The following is a 17,648-nucleotide window of genomic DNA, read 5'->3' as shown; positions in this document are numbered from 1 at the left end:
CCCTGAGGGAGGGAGGGCAGGCGAGCAGGCAGACGCGTGGGCCAGCCCGTGTAAACAGCTCCCAGCAGGTGTTTTGAGGGATGAAGTTTGTAGCGAAACTCTTTCCTTCCACCTCCCGAGGAGCGACCGAGTGGCCTCCAGCTCAGGCAAATAAGCAGGTCGTGGTGCTTGCCCGAGAGCGAGCTGGCTGCCCAGCGCACTTGTGCCCCAAGTCTCGTCAAGGAGTGCCACCAGCCGCTGTCATTGAGGCCCTTTTTTCTTTCTCATGACGGTAGCTACAGCCAGTGGCTGAACTGCCGCCATTTATTTAGCTGGAAGAGACTACAGATCTGACATACGAGCACACAACTGCCCAAAATTGGTGGATTCACAGTGAGAAACTGGAGCTGTGGAAATGGGCAGTGGATGCAGAGCGAGGCGGTCAAAGAAACCCCACGGTGAGAAAGCAACCTCAACCAGCCATGACCCCAGAGAGCTTTTGGCTCGTGGCACTGCCTGGAAAGGGCAGGGTGCTACAAGAGGACAGCAGGTTATTTTTCATTGGGCTGTACATGTGTATGAAAATATATGATTTAGATAATATGCAAAAATATTTTTGTTGTAGCATAGCCAGTACACAAGCAGTTTCTCTTCTAAAGTAGCCACAGTTTTTGGCTGGATGCTTGGATCAAATGCTAATGGTTACCTCGTTCAAGGAAGGCGATGTGCTGATTCACTTCAGTGGACTTTACATGCTGAAAACCATAGGAGGGCAGCTACAAAGTGCCCTGATGTTTGGTACCCTGGTTTGGTTGTATACGAATAACTTCGAGAGGGAGCCATAGCACATCTCTGGATATCCATGTAGACAGCAGTGATAGCAAGTTTACCTTTTATAAGGTGAAATATCATCCATCACTACACAAAACTGTCAGCAAGTCCAATTCCCATGAAAAAGAGGCATCAATGACATTCCTAACAGTAGGAGTGACTGAGGCCCTGTCAGAATTTAAGTGTATTGCTAAAGTCTTTTTGTTCTACTAGATTCTACTATATATATTGTGTAACTAGACATATGTATGATTTATCTATTTCTCTTCTGTGCAGTTTAGTGATGATGAATGACTGAAGATTAGCATGGTAACTGTCTTCCCTATCGTTTCATGCTATCATGATAATGTATTTTCACTATTTTGCAGAAAGGATCACTCAAAAAGATTAACTAGACTGGCATCTATAGGAATAAACTTCTGCTGAGCCAAATCTCTTCAGCATGAAAAATTTCTGGATAGCGTATATATTTAGTACGTAGGAGGTAGAAACTTTGAAATCTCACAGTGCTGTTCATGGGGAGCCAAGGAATCAAATTGATGAGAGTCTGGCATCTAAGGGACCTTACTCTAAGTATTTAGACTGGCAACGTCATAGAGAGAACGATTAAAGGGTATGAGGAAGAGAAAGCAAAATGTAATTGTTCGTTTTGTGGTATTAAAGAACGTACACTTGAAGGCTACTTCTAGTTCAAATATTACAAAACGTATAAAGTTGCGCTAGTTGTTACTTTCTTCAGAAAGCCTAAACTTTCACCTCCCACTGTTTCCTACTTTTCTCTTTCAGAAAAAGTGTGGCACTGCTCCTCCTGGAACAGGAAATAGTATGCAGTGTTTCTGTACATGGTTCAAGCTGTCTTCCCCTGTCACAGACGGGTCTTAGAGATTTGTTCATGTTTCCCCCCCCCCCTTCCTATGAATTTCCTTGTTTACTATATGTATACTTACAGCATTTAAATGTAGATTTAATTTCGCTTCTAAATGTCCTGCTTAAAACCATAACTTTTTTTCTGTTATATGTCAAAAATCAATTCTACCTGCTCCTTGAAGACAAGTTTTACTGATTTCCATGGGAGTAACATAGCATATACTGAAGAGAGAGAAACCTACACTGGATGGAGCACATAGGCAGTAAGGATCCAGGATCCCAGTAATTAGTCACAGTTCTATAAAGGCTATACTCCTTCACCACTGTAGTAGATTCTTTTTACCCAGTGATGTTTGGAGCTGTGGGCTGGAACTCTGTTCCACCAATAAAACGTTTAAAATATTGCATATCTAGAAACAATTTGACCCTTGTACCCTGAGATGCTGCCCAGCATGTTTAGAATGATTTCTCATGTTTCGAATGCAAAACAACCTGCAGACATAAAACCCACCTCTTTTAATTTTGACCGTAATATTAAAAACCATCTACTGCACTCTTCTTGATTGGGTTGAGCATGAAACTCTGGAGTCTGCAGTGAGGAACTGCATAAAGTGAACTACAATCAGTACCTGCAACGTGGGATCTCAGTTTCACAACTGAAGGGTAAAAATTGATTAGGGAGGATACTGGAGACTAAAGTTCATGATTTGTACAAGGAGAGTAAATGCAAAATGCTCTGTTTCTTTCACTAAACAAAATAGACAAATGTCTAAATCAGGAAAGCCTTTGCAATGTTTTCTGTAAATAACAGGACTTGTTACAGCAGTAGGAGTGAGTTTGAGTGAGTTTGGATTTCACATTTCTTTTTCAAGCAGATAGCAGTTTCAATCTGAGACAACAGCATAGAAACAGAAAACTCAGAAGATTCTTTTTCTGCCCTTTCTCTTTTCTTTGGTTTTCTTGCAAGCTGCAAAATGAGTACCATTTTTACCTACATAGGTATGTTTATAAATTATTGCATTTACTAAATTTGTGTTAGTTGAAGGGAGATAAGCAGGCTCCATGGAATAAGTTGTAATTAATAGAAAGCAAAAATGCTGTTTCTGAAAGGGGAAGGAATGGCATTAAGTCTTGAAGTATGTCCTAAACCTGCTACTGCTAAAATATTTACCCTTGCACATCATCTTGTGAAGCAAGGTGATGAACAGGACCCTAGTTCCAGCTCAGTTGTTGACTGTTCAGTAGTACGTATGACATCAGTCAGGTAGATTTAATTGGTTTTGTATTGAAGAAGTCAACAGTGTCTGCTTCAAATGTTTTTCTTCCCGTTAAAGGTGGAGTGGATTGTTTCTCCTTAGATTCTTGTCTTTTGAGCACTTTTCCCTAAACAGTGTATATAAACAGTGTAAAATGTAATATAGAAAGATTGTTTTTCCTTAGCTGATCCAAAGTGTTTTAAACAGCTTTGTGCACATATGCTCATGTTGTGGTCTGCCTCATAATCATCTGTAAGAGCACTTTCCTTCCATTCACAGTCACTTCCACTTTCCATTTGCAATTGCTTGCCATCATTGTGGTAACTACAGCAATCACTGTCTCGCATGTAATGTTGGGGGGGGGGAATTGTACATTTTAAATTGTCTTTTAATGTAGTCTAAATGCTGGAAGTAGTTCAGGGAAGATACCTGGCTGGAAAATACCTGGTAGACCATGGCTGGGCCCAACTGTTTTATAGTACAGTGACATCTTTTTGCTGAGCATATGGCTGCCTAAAATACTGGTGTTTGCTCTTTTTGCTCTGTAAATCCTTATTTTTTTTCAGCAGAGTTATAGCCTTCCATGAAAGCCAACTATATCCTGGGTTGCATCAAAAGCAGCGTGGCCAGCAGGTCGAGGGAGGTGATTCTGCCCCTCTTCTCTGCTCTGGTGAGACCCCACCTGGAGTACTGTGTCCAGCTCTGGGGCCCCCAGCACAAGAAAGACATTGACCTGTTGGAACGAGTCCAGAAGAGGGCCACAAAGATGATCAGAGGGCTGGAATCCCTCTCTTGCGAAGACAGGCTGAGAGAGCTGGGGTTGTTCAGCCTGGAGAAGAGAAGGCTCCGAGGAGACCCTATAGTGGCCTTCCAGTACCTAAAGAGGGCCTACAGGAAAGATGGAGACAAACTTTTTAGCGGTGCCTGTTGCGATAAGGCAAGGGGTAATGGTTTTAAGCTGAAAGAGGGTAGATCCTTTACTGTCAGGGAGGTGAAACATGGGCACAGGTTGCCCAGAGAGGTGGTAGATGCTCTGTCCCAGGAAACATTCAAGGTCAGGTTGGATGGGGCTCTGAGCAACCTGATCGAGTTGAAGATGTCCCGGTTGTTGGACTAGATGACCTTTAAAGGTTCCTTCCAACCCAAACTATTCCATGATTTCATATCTTTCATCTCCTGACCGTAAAACTGCTTTTTGTTTTAGCATCTTAGACCCTTATAATTTGTGAAACGCAGCTAAAAGACGTGTTCGTTCCTTGTTACCAGCCTGTTCAAAGCAAGAGGCGTCCTTCCCGGGCAGCCGTGCCTGTGGCACAGCCTGCACCTACCGCTGTCCCGGCCGGGCCGCCGCTCAGCCCGCCCCGGGAGCGCGGCGCCGGCAACGGCACCAGGAGAGGACGCCAGCAACCGGGAGAGGAGCTGGTGCTACCCCACAGCGGGAAGCTCTCCAGAGCCTTCAACCGGCCGCCCCGCGGGCGCCAGCAACCCCCAGCGACGGTGCTTGACCTCAAGATGGCGAAGCCCCGGGCTGGGTCAAGGCGCCGCATCGCCCGCCCCCAGCAAAGATGGCGGCGGCCCGGAGGCCTTTTCCTCTCTCTCCTGCCCTTCTAGCCGCTGCCGCTTTATGGTTGGGCGCCTCGTTGTCTGGGCAAGGAGCGGGAGGGCGCTCTGGCAGGGCCGCCTCTATGGTGTCGCGGCGCGGTGCAGGTCGGGCCGCTGACGGAAGGGGCGGGTCACATGACCCCGCGGAGCGCGGCGGCGGCGGCTCGGCGAGGTGTGTTCGCGGCCTAGTGGCGCCCCGGGGCCTCCCAGCCGGGCCTCAGGCGGCCGTGTGGCGTCCCCCCGCGCCATCCCCGACCCCCGCGGCTTGGAGGGGCCGCGGCGGCGCTCTGGACGCGGCTCCTGCTCCGCGGCGAAGGGGTGAGAAGCGAGGGGATGAGAGGGGGAAGGAAGGTGGCGGCGGCGCTTCGGCCTCCTGCTGAGAGGAGGCGCGGCCGAGGCCGCTTTGCCGCGCCCCCACACCCTGGGCCGTGGCGGGCGCCGGCGGCCTCTCGCTGGCCGCGGCCCGCGGGGAGGCGGCGTGGGCCTAGTATCGGGGTGGGAGGGGAGAGCGGCCTCGGGGAGGCGCTCGCGGGAGAGCGGCGGCGGGCGGCGGAGGCCTTTGGCTTCCTCTCCCGCCCAGGAGGCGTGGGAGTCCCTTCCGCCTCCCGCAGGCGCGGCGGGGCGGAAGGAGAGAGGAGCCCATCGCACGCCCGGGACGAGGCCCTGCGCCTCTCGGGTCGGAGCGGGCGAGCCTGGGGCGGAGCGTTTGTTTGCCGGCGCCCGAAACCGCTGCCGGGCCTGGTGCGGGCCGCCCCGACCGCGGGTGGGATTTTGCTTTTCGATGTCAGGGAAACGGGTCTTGCGAGGAAGCGTTTTTCGACGGTATCGCGGCAGGGAACTTAATGTCCTTAGTGTGGACTGGGGTAGTCATGTTAAAATACGTGTTGTGCATAAAAGAATCGGAGCGATTCATCGGTGTTAGTAGCAGTTGTGGTGTGTACATCGGCACGTTTTTCTCATGATGTTGTTTTCTCTTATAGAAAAAGACCTTTGTCTGCCTGAAGGAAGAGAGGGTTTTTTGTTTAAATACAGCGAGCATCCGGAACACAACTAACTTTTTTTGGTAGTAGGTCTTCCATGGGCTTACAGGAAGTGGAATCTTAAAGTTGTATAGTTCACAGTCTGTTCAGGTTAAAATACACATACACGAATTTTAGTAAGTTTTTGTGGGGCAGGAAAGCATTGCTTCAAGTACTGCATTAGCATTTATGGAAGATGGTCCAGAAGAAATTCTAAGAAGGAAGAGCGGGACAGTTTCTTACTTTCCCTGTAAAGGAGTGGCATTGTGCATGGTGCTTCAGGTTTCTCTGTTTCTATCTCTTTAGAGTCCATTTACATAAATGTTGTAATGCCACGTGTTTTTTGTTTTGGGAAGAGTTCATAGTAAATTTAGAGTGGAGAGTCACTTATTTGACTGACTAGGGCTTTATATGGGTGCAGAGAATCAGAATTAGGAGCTAAATCAAAGGCCTTAACGTGCTGGTGACATGCTTAACAGAGCTTAAAGGGCTTTTGGACCCAGGGTTTGGTTTTGATGAGCGTTGCTTAGCTTGCAGGCAATTTTGGATAAAACTGTTGGGCTGTATGAGAAAGTGGACGTTTTGACTGAGAGAATCAGTTGGCTTGAAATAAAAGAGTTTTCTTTTAGAGAGTTGGTGGGGTTTTTTTGAGAAGCAATAATATAAACAGCATTGGCAGTGGGTGACAAACTATGGGGTTAGTTATATTTATTTATTATTTTTTATAAAAATCCATATATCATGAAGAGACTGATGTAAAAGCCTATGTGATAGTACTGACTTTAATAGGTTGGTTTACTGTATATGTTTTCTCCAGTTGTTTCTGAAAATGCTTTTGTTGCTCAGCTTCACTCATCATATAACAAATGTTTAAAATAATTTGTCATAAATTGTAGAGGAAATTATTGTTTGCTGTCTGTTGTCGCCTAGGTATTGCCATTAGAATCAAATGCCAAAACTTTGTACAATTCTTAATAGGAATTACTCTAATTCTTCAAAAGCATTAGAAACATTTTTATGTGTGAAAATTTTTTTATAGGGACGTTTCAGTGAAACGTAATAACATGGATATACAAATCAAATGTCTTGGTATAATATCTTTAACCAGGGTGTTACTAAATAGCATGGTATTACATATCATAGATGTGGGTTTTGTCAGACACTCTTGTAATAATCTAAATGTTAAGATTATAATCCAAACTGAATTGTAGTTAATTAAAAAAAAAATCCAATCCAGGTCTGTGCTTACTGCTCCCTTATTTGAGGGGCAGGCTTGCATAGCTATTTCGTGCAACTTATTCTAGACTCAGCGTACAGATTTTTTGTGCTGCAGGTTAAACGTTGAAGAGTAGTTAAAATAAGACAAAGTGAAATCAAGCTAGGTCAGCCATATTGTCACTGCTCTTATGACACTACATATACCCATTAATTCTGTTTATGCATTGACTTCAGGATTTTTACAGCTAATTTTAACTTTGTTTAGTATAACAACACCTCAACAGTAAGTATTGTAACTGTTTGTTTCATGGGGAACTTAACTGTTTTGAAAAATGGTTAAAATGTTTTGCAGGCTTTTAAATAAAACTTATGATCTGTAAACACAGAGATACTAAGGAGATTAATCCTGTGACACTGGTAGAATTATGATGCTACCCTGAGTAGGTGATCTAATTGTCAGTTTAAAATACATTAGTTGCCAAGGATTTGTAATAAACTTACATCCTGTTTATGACATATCTCTTCACCCCTTTATTAAAAAAAATGAGTAAAAAAAATTAAATTTAAAAAAAAAAAAATACATTAACAGTGCAGCCAGACCGGTACAGTCTTCTCATAGTCAGTCCCCTCTTACTGGGACTTTTGTGAGTCGGAGATAATAAAGAAGCAGGCGGCAGCAATGTCTGAGTGATGGTAACCCATGTTTCATAGTAATGCTGAGTTCTGTGTGGTCTCAAACACTTGAGTCCAGCATGCCATCAGGCCAGCCCTGTGCACTTGTTTCGTTGTGTGTCAGAGCGAACATGTTTCTAATGGACAGAGGTCCGGCCCAGCAGGGATAGCTCCAAGTCAGAATTAACAAGTCTCTGTGGGTTTTACCAAATCTTAGAGCCATATGGGTGTTCCCGTACTCTCTCCATGTTTCAGAAGATAGGTGTAGCTGGCTCTACATGGCATTTGGTTTCATCAGGATTTATTAACTCAGAAGAGCAGTGTATGAAAGCAACTGAACTCCTTCTAGGCCAAAGTTGAACCTGGAATACTATAGCTGTGTTTGCGTAGCACTTGCTTTAGTTAATAGCTCGAGCTGGATTTGAGCTGGGTCTGCTTAGAGTAAGCTTAGATGTTTTGCCATCCATGACATCATTAATCTGCAGCTTACAAAAATTGCTCAAGGCTAATAAAGTGTGCACCTAAATTACTGTGTTAACTTGGATCAGGAATGTGCTTTTGAAGGGAGTCTCATGGTCATCCTCACTTGGGAAACCTTTTTTTCTCATTGATTTGCACTGTTCTGGTGGGTGAACTGTATGCTTTTTGGATGAAAATATATTGAAGAATTCCCTCTTACCTGCAAATGGACATTTGTTCCAGTGGGATGGACCTCCCCAAAATGTGTAGTGTGGACACTGGGGTTTCAGCTCCATCTGTTTTAACAGACCCGCTCCTGTCGTACTGCCCTGCTTGCTGACATGGACATAGTCTAAATTGACTGCACTTTGAGTCAGAGACCTGACACAAATCCATCCTTTGGGAGTCTGAAGGTATCATTATTTCAATATTTTGAATTATGTCAGGCCAGATGCACACTGCTTTTCTGACCACTGTAACATTCATGCAAATCAGTCTCTCACTTAAAGAGCTGCTAGTTAAAATGCAGCTATCAAGAATGCTGCATGCATCCAGTTTCACTTGTGTTAATACTTTCATAAGTCAGCTGAGGTTTTAAAAATATCTCAGGACTATTTAATTCCTTATTTATGCATTTAAATATATTGCTAAAATTTGAAGATCGCTGTGTGCAATACTGAGACCACAGTAAATATATCAGACACTGATCACCAAACTGTACTGGCAGAGTGGTAGGGACAGTCTGCAGAGAAGGTCAAGATACTGTTCCTGAGATTTCTACAAGGGTATTCTACCTAGACCCAGATTAGCATCTCTTAACTTTCCATACCTAACCCTTGGTTTGTAGTTGCTTATAAATTTGATGTTGGAGGTCCATCTGACTGTGAAGAGTATGTATGTTTCTTGTATGTTCCCTAGCTGTGGACAGAAAAAACGTACTGTGCAGTTCTCGTCATTGTAGCATCTTGGCTGCTGCAAGGTACCAGATGCATCTTCCTCTCTCTCCAGATCTCTCACTTCTCCAGTGAGCAGTTTCAATCTTGGTATCTGTTGATCCTCACAATTTTCGTAACGGAAACAGAATTAATCTGTTTTCTCTGCCAGTTTCACATTGGTAGTTATGTATAGTAGTTAGACCAAGGCTTTTTTAAATTCTAGTGTTGATTTTAAGTGTCAAAGACAGCAGAGGTGCTAGGATTGGCCTGTGCAAGAACGAAGTCAGTAAGAGGGCAGCTTTCTAGCTGCTGTGAAAGTAACTGTACAAATACAGAAAAAATGACGGAGTTCTTAAGTACGATGGATTGTTGAAGGCCTACAGATAATGATGTGCTTCACTTCCATCTGACTAGAAGATTGAAAAAGTAAATTTTGATCTGTCCTTACTAACTGCCTTGTTCCTTTTATGCAGTAATGATTACTTTGACTGCTTTTTGTATTTAAATTTAAAAAAAACCCAGCAACAGCTTTGCCTGTGTGCATATGTAATAGCCACAGAGTACAGTATGTTTCAGCATCTTTTAATTTGAAGAACTGTTTCACCTCTTAGTCCCTAAGCTTTTTTTTCAGCCTCTCCAAAATGGTGTCTCAGATAAAGTGCTTATCAGAGTGAGAGAAGGGACTGCACCTACAGGCAGCCTGGAAAATTACTTCCCCAGTTGTTGTTCTTTGTTTAACAGACCACTCTTCAATGTCTTGTGGACCTCAGAATAGTGTAACACTATTGCAGCGTGTTCAGAACCATCTCGGACCCAGTAGCTTATTGCTCTACTATCCTGCCCCAAAATGGCTTTGAATTTTGTCCAGTTGTCTGTCAGTTTGCAATTTAGATAAGTACTGAGAACTTTAAAGATCTTAATTTTCTGCCTTTCCTGGGACCCTTGGCTGTTGGTGTTTTTTTTTTTTGTGAAAAAGTTTCAAATAGCGGTATCAAGGTGGATAAGGGAGTTCTGTTCTCTTGCATACCATCCAAGTTTCATGTTCTAGAGGAATGTCAGCTGATGTGCACATAGTCTGAAGAGACAATAAACAATATTCTTCCAAATAAAATATTTTGTCAGTACACTTTTGATGCTTTTCTTTGCCCATTCAGTTTTAAAAATCCAAGAATGGCAGTAAGGAAGTGTGTTCTTAGGCATATGGCTTCTAAGGGGAGGTGGTATATGTTTATTGTATTGTATAAAGTAATATTTATTGAACTGTTGGAGGAATGCTTGCATTTACTGTCTTGTTTCTTCTACCATCTTAGGCCTTGTCACAGGAGCATTTATCTTTTCTGCTGGTGAGAAGTGATGAATGCCCTTTGGGGCCAACTAATGAATGCCATCATCACAAACTTCTTGTAATTGTAATTGAAGTAGTTGTAAACGTGTCTTTGGGTGAATTATACTATAGGGTCATATATGAGACCTGTTCTTATACTAGAATAAATAAGTTCTGATGTTCGAAGGTATTGCCAAATACGTTTGGGTTTCCCTTTCATACTCTCTAGCCTACTATATATATTTATCTCTCATAGTTGTTTCCAGACTCCGGGGATAAGGTTTTGCTGCATAATTCTCTTATTACAATTTTTTAGCTCTTTCAAATGTATCTACTGTTATGGTACAGTACTGATATTAGCTCTTACTTCTAGTTTTCATTTAAGACTGTCGTTAACTACTTGCTCTTGTGCATGTATGGAAGGCACATCTGTCTCCAGTGAAGCTTGTTTCCTGTTTCTTGAGGTGTGTTCAGTGCTAAGAAGCTGGGGAAGGTATCTTATAATCTACAGGTCCGTTGTACATAACAGAATTTTGCTTATCATAACTCTTTCTCAGACTGCCTTCTTCAGTTTTGACTCATGGTTGCCTGTTTGGAAAACAGTTGCAGTCAAGATACTGTACTGTAGGTTGTAAAGCAGTTTGTACTAGTGAGAAACACAGATGTTTGTGCAGACAGCTAACTGGACTCTTGTCATTTGTGATACAGTGTCTTTGTGATTGATATCCACACAATACAGTGCGTTTGAAGTTCCTCCAGTGCTTCCTCACTGCAGTGTGAATGTACCTATAGGCTCAGCACTAATACTGGTGACTGGGTTTGTTTTTTTTAGAACTGACGGCCAACCTTTTTTGAAGACTTGACCATGTAAGGTTGCTGAGATAATATTGGAAGCAAGAATACATGCCTCATTAGTTGTGTTAAGAGCAGTCTTGAGGGTTTTTTTTATTATTTGATGGTATGTGTTACAGGGTCAGTAATATATGTACATAATAACATTATTTGATATTCAGATGGTTATTAATCTTTACTCTTCATGGTGGCATATTGACTCTCAGCTCATGGGCTATCATCCAAGTTGAGCTCTAGAAGATGTGTGAACTGAGAAGTTAAAAATAGATCGGAGAACCCTCTTCCAAGTCTTTAACTGTCTGTGTGCCGAATCTGGGGATCTCCCCAATGCAGTCTTAAATACAATTTCTGTCAGTGCTGAGCATCGGGATGTCCCAGTTCTTTCTCTCCTCTTGGTCCACAGTTGTATTGTGTGTGATCATTTTTTGTACAAGAGAACTACTTGCCTTATTGAAAAGCGTATTGCAAGATTAATTCTGTTTTCAGATACTGCAAAAGATAGCTTTATTTTAAATAAACTATACAAACTGTTATATGCTGTTTATTCACACTCCTTGTAAACCATTGGTATGAGAAGTCAGATATAGTTTCATTTTTCACTTCATTTTGAAGGACTTTCCTAGAAGTGCTGCTTTTTATTGTGAAAGAAGACTTCTACTACATTTGTAACGTAAAGAATAGCAGGGGGAAAAGAGCTAAAAAAAAGTTCTAGTTTGTACTTGAATGTCCATATGAAGATTTAAAATCATTATGGACACTTACCATTTGCACTGCTTTTGTAATTCATATTTGGGACCTGACTGGTATAAGTTTCCTTTTCTATCTTTTTGACAGATTGTGACTGGAAGAATGTCTTTTCCACCTCATTTGAATCGCCCTCCTATGGGAATCCCAACACTTCCCCCTGGGATCCCACCTCCACAATTTCCTGGCTTTCCTCCACCTGTACCTCCTGGTAAGTTATATTAGTATATGGAAGCATTGTAGAAATAAATTACCTTTTATTTTGAATTTTATTTACAAAAGTTACTGGCTCTTAATGTATTTTCACTAACTCTGATTCGTGTACATTGCAGCTGAGTTTCTAGTTTACCCACAGGTCATGTCATGTGAGCAAGCTTCTTTTGGTCTACCAAAAGCTGCTTACTTCTGACCAGAAATCAAGCCATTAGAGACAATACCGGACTTTGTCTTGGACCTTTTTTCCAAGACTGAAGCTAGGTGGTGATTTTTGTTAATCTTAGGCATTCTAAGAGCCACTGTTTTGACAGACTATGGTTTTCAATTTCTTTCAAATAAACCATTATAACAGCCTTTGGAAACAGTTGTGTACACTGAGTATGTGTGGTGTGAAAATATAGGAGTAACTTTCAGAGAAGGTCCAACTTCTTGCATTGTTTTTCTCAAATTTTTTGTAAGTCCTACTTTCTTTTATTCTACTTCTTAAGTACTTTCCTCCACACATCTTGCAAATTTACTGTTATGTTCCCTGTTCCCTCTAATGTTCCCAAAATTAATCTCAGGTTTTTTTCTTTGTTCATCTGTAAGATCAGCCGCTGTTCTTTGTGTTGAGACTTTTAATTTGTTTGTCTGGAACCACCTTCTTTCTGTACATTGCCAGTACAGATAACAGTGACTAGAGGCAGAAGATCACAGAGCTAGTTGGGGAGAGGAATACTTCGGAGAATTACCCCATTAAAATTCATCACAAGGGCTGCAGAAAATAACTCCTGTCTGTATGGTCTTAGGCTCTGTTGTGCACAAGTGTTTTGTAGACAATAAAGGCTTTCAAAAACCAGATGGCTGAACTCAGGACTGGTTTGTACACAACGATTCATCAGGCTAATCCTTTACTTGCATTAATTTTTCTAACCTTTTTTCCCTGAGATCCATGAGATGTTATCTCATCAAGACAGAGTTCTTGATTGGGTAGCATTTTGCCATCAAAATTTCATACCTTTTATCTTTACTAGCTCCAGTTTATGTATACTAGTGTGAAAAGCACCAGATACATTTAAAAGTGACTTTCTGAATAATATCTTAAAATGCCTGATACGAGTTTCTGCTCTGAACACTTGCTTCTTAATATGTGCGACAAAGATCTTTTTGTTCTCTTGCTGTGTTTGACTTTTTATATAAATAGTCTTGTTTAAGTATTAGTAATCCAAACAATATGTAGAGTGGAAGAGCTTAGTATTAGGCAAGAATTAAGTTTTTCACTGCACATTAGAAACATGATTTACTTACCTGTGTAGATAACATATTTCAACATGTAGAGGTTATGGGTCTCTCATTTCTTAGCACAAGTGTATCATGAGAGTTGAAAATGCCAAAAATGGCACAGTGACTTTATGAAAGTCTACTTGGAAGTTATTCCATATGTAAGATCACAATTTTAGTGGCTTATAATATTATCTTTAGCTAGCTGTTTGCCCAGAATTTCGTGTTCTAGTTATCTTACTCAGCTTATAATTTTTTTTAAAGTTTCAGCTAGAGCAGTTTGCTTGTGTCAGAATTAAGTTAGGAAATGTGTTTTGCTTTGCTTAAAAATATAGCTGTTAAAAATAAGAAGTTCTAGCGTTTCCATTAGTAAGGGTGGAAGATTTGATAAGGAAGTGATTCTGATAACTCTTGTAATCTCTGAAGATTATTGGATACCATTAAGATGTAAAAAATTACTGTTCATTTATGAGAAATGCTGTAGTGTGTCAGACCTGCAGTCCATATAGCCTGATGTGTTGTCTGGGCAGTGGGATTACAAGATGGTGTTTAGGGTGGGCATGTACACCTATCTGCTTTCTGAATCTGTTCCCTTATACAACTGTAGTGTTAGGGATGTTACAGAGTACGATCTTTCATTTTTCCTTTATCTTTTCTGGACCTGTCGTTCATGAATATTTTGATATTTTTTCGATCTTGTTGTTACTGTCCATCTCCACTGGCTCCTCTTGCACCAAATTTGAGAAGTTCATCAACCACTATGTAAAGTGCTACTTTCTTATGTCTGTTTTATAAACTCATTGCCTACTTAGTTTCCCCCTCTGCCCTACTTTTGATGTGAGAGCTGAGTGAGTTGCAGTTTGTGGTTTTGTTACCCCTCAGTTGTGTTCCATGCCTTGCAAACCTCCACACTTCAGGAGTCTCAGAGTATAGTGTCTTTTGTAGTAAAACAGCTTCTTCAACATTTAAGTCGTGTTAAGCCCTTCTTTAAGGCTGCATGTTGTTCTTGGGTTGCAGAGGCTAAGTCTGTAGGCAGTAATCAAGGTGTAGGTGCACCAGGTTTTTGTATAGCAGCTAAATGATGTCTATGTTGATAGGCTAAACGATGCCCAACTTTTTAGTGGGTTTTTGGTTTTGTTTTTTTTTTTTTTTTTGCTTCTGCTGAGCATTGGGCTGATATTTTCAGAGAACTGTCAGTGATAACACAAGTAAATTCCACACAAGTAAAATTCCAAGTTCAGCATCATGATAATTATAACAGTTAGAGGGCTGCACAAGCAGAGTCTTGTCTTGGAGTAGTTTCTCCAGTCTGTGAGATGCCATCGTGCATTAAAACCGAGAGCAATGCAGCTTTTGGTTCTCTGAACGATTTGGAGGGATAGGAGGCAGTGTGACTTTAATATGAAGGGACTGAGGAAGAGCATTGAGTGACAGAGAAAATAAATGATGGAATCAAAGTAAAACCAGAGTGGATGAGGAGAAAGCTGAAGAGGGTGTCTGAGGAGAACTGTTTCAGGAACAAGCACTGGAGAAAGGAGGGGGAGCAAGTCCAGGAACAGTAGCTTGCCAAAGTTTGGTTAGGATTTTATGAATACATCAGTAAGAGAGATGGAGAAGGGAAGGATCAAAAGGGAAGGATTGAGAGTGAAAGACAAGAATGAAAAAAGAGATCTAGGATCCCTAGGGGATATTTCTCTGAAGAACATGAGTTCATTGTTCTTGAGTCTCAAGGCCTTTACTGACCAGCAAATAGTTATGAAATCCATTTGCTTACTATCTGTAACCTCATCTAGCAGCTGGCATGGAAAGATAAACAGCCTTTATTACAATTAGGTATTGGCTTGTATACTTAAAGCTGCCAGTTAAATTGGTAGTGGGAAAGAGGGTATTGCGTGGTTTCACCTCATTAATATTGTTTTAAATTAAGTTTTAGACTGCCAAGTCAAGTATTCAGCAGGTAGGGAGCTTCTGGGTTGAGGTTTTCTATGCCACCTTTATTAAACTATTCCATAACTAATACCATGAAGCCTAATAACATTCTCATCCGTAAGCGATCGATGGTGCTATGAGAATTGGGCAAGTCAGGAATGAGATTATCTTCTGTCAGACTTCCAGCTGCCGTTGGTCTTTATTTATGGAATTCCCTGCCTCATTCATTACATGGCTGTCTTCTAGAACAATACTGTGGTTTGAATGTGCTTTGAAAATAGATTTGTTTGTGATGAACAAAGTTGAAATGGTTAACATGATAAAAGTGACCAGGATGCACATGGCATGTTACCATACCCAGGCTGTGCTTGAAAGCTTAAGGAATTACTGGCAATCGGTACTGTGAAATTCTTATTTGACCAAAATTGTTGCCTGATTTGGAAATCATGTTTGCGATCAGTTCATTTGTATTCATCAGTAATCTCAACAGGGCAGATTAATATTAATGTCTTGTCTTTCTCAGGGACCCCTATGATTCCTGTACCAATGGGCATTATGGCTCCTGCTCCGACTGTAAGTATTACAGTGGGGATGAGATAGTAGCAAAATAAAACAGAGAGTAAAACCTAGTAGATGTCAACAGTATTTTTGTTTTCCTCTATTCCATCAGAATTCATACTATGAAAGGAAATACTTCACTTTAAATGCAACTATTATGCAAATATTGTGCTAATTTATGACCTAGACAAAGTTTGAAGTATTGTCTGGAGATGCTAGCTGCAAAGGTGAAGCAATTACTGTTCTTGCAAGAAGGTGTACTTCTATCAAATGCAATGATTTTGGCTTTGCTTTCGGGTCATGCCTGATCTTCCTGTGCAGTACAGTTAGATCAGTTAGATTCCAGGTCTCTTGCTTTTGAGTTTGTTGGCCTAAGAGGGTGCTCTGGAGGCATTGCCTGATCCGTGTTTATAAGGCCATCATGCAGCACTGCTGAGTTGGGCAGAAGATGTGCATTGACAAGGTTACAAACAAGCTCTCTTTCCCCACGTTGCAGGGGAAGGACTAATTGCATGTAATATGCATCTATAGAAGAGCATATGAGAGAAAGGTCTCTCTGTTTGTTTGTGTTACTAATTTCTACTTGGAAGGAAGGCTTACAATTTATGGGATGGGAAAAAGTGCTTCTTAAAAGATAAAGGTTACTATTTGGCTTCAAGGTGAATTACCATTTCCATGATTTTGCATAAGTGAAATACCCCAAAAATACTGAATTTTTTGATAGCTTGTATTATCTGTTAAAGGAGGATATCTTCATAGTAACTGATGTATTTCAGACAAAGATACTGGAACAAATGCATTATTCATTTTTCTGATTAAAGTATTTTTTATTAAATGACACTTCTAGGAGGGTGTTTTGAGAAGAGGGACTCAGGGCATGCATACAGTTAAATCCTAGGTGGAAGGAGAGAGGTGCAGCAAAATGGAACAGATGATTGTGTCTATCCCTCTGTGGTTTGTTTTACAAATGTTTGCTCCTTAGCCCAAAGAGGCTTTGGGTTGTGTGTTGATTAAATAAAACAGTAGTGTTTATTCACTCTGTGAAAGCTTTAAGACCTGTCATGTGTCTATTGAAGCCTTTTGAGTCAGTTACTTTTCCATTTGCAGCTTGCTTTTTAAGCTGTTAGGTAAGGTACTTCAACTTCCAGTGACTCAAATGTTGCAAATTATTTGTAGAAGAAATAATACCTAATGTTACTGCATGGTCACCTTTGAGACCTTCCAGTAGCCATGTTCAGGTACACCTCTTTTTTTATGTCTGTCTTTGCCAGAAAATGGCAGTCTTTTCTGTGTTGTATAAAGCGTTAAAGCCTGAACCACTTAATAGTGTCTCACTGCGTAAGCCCAACTAAGGTTCATATGAAAATTTAGTTTTAAAATATATATGTATCCCCAACTCTTTCGTCTTGCGGATTTATATAAAAAAACACAACTCAACACTTTATTTTACACCCTCTCCTCCTCTTTATAGGTATTAGTTCCTACCACGGTGTCTATGGTTGGAAAACATTTGGGAGCCAGAAAAGATCATCCTGGCTTAAAGAACAAAGAAAACGATGAAAACAGCGGTCCCACTACCACCGTTTTTGTAGGCAACATTTCTGAGAAGGCCTCGGACATGCTCATACGGCAGCTTCTAGCAGTGAGTACAGTGAACTGCTTGTTAAATTTTAACCCTAGCTGATGAATGAAGTAATGACCCGCAAGCAGTGGATTGAAACGAAAAGCAGAGGTAGTCCTCACTGGAATAGCAGCCTGTTACGCTTGAGTTTAAAGTCAGTAAGTGAAGAGTATAGCTTTTCTAAGCTGTAGATGTCAGTGAACACAGACGTATTTTATTTTTAGTAGTGTTTACCCTTTTTACATGTAGTCTTTTGCCAAAAGTGGTTAAGTTTTTGTAATGTTTCGAAAATAAACAATAATAGTT

General features: G+C 41.3%; 1 protein-coding gene across 2 annotated transcripts in view; it reads left to right on the top strand.

Annotated features, from left to right (window-relative positions):
* The first annotated feature begins 4,633 nt into the window (after window positions 1-4,633).
* RBM25 (RNA binding motif protein 25) overlaps window positions 4,634-17,648 on the top strand; it is a 33,730-nt gene continuing 20,715 nt past the window's right edge. Inside the window, exons 1-4 of one of the 2 annotated variants that reach the window (XM_074584736.1) lie at window positions 4,634-4,853; window positions 11,849-11,969; window positions 15,687-15,736; window positions 17,193-17,363. In XM_074584736.1, the coding sequence (XP_074440837.1) occupies window positions 11,864-11,969; window positions 15,687-15,736; window positions 17,193-17,363 (327 nt within the window). In that variant the 5' untranslated portion in view covers window positions 4,634-4,853; window positions 11,849-11,863. The remainder of the gene's footprint in view (window positions 4,854-11,848; window positions 11,970-15,686; window positions 15,737-17,192; window positions 17,364-17,648) is intronic. The other variant, XM_074584735.1, reaches the window with a different exon arrangement.

Source organism: Larus michahellis, chromosome 4, assembly GCF_964199755.1.
Source record: "Larus michahellis chromosome 4, bLarMic1.1, whole genome shotgun sequence".
In the NCBI taxonomy this organism is placed as follows: Eukaryota; Metazoa; Chordata; class Aves; order Charadriiformes; family Laridae; genus Larus; species Larus michahellis.
Note: the sequence above shows the minus strand (reverse complement) of the source record. Positions and strands in the feature narration are given on the sequence as shown.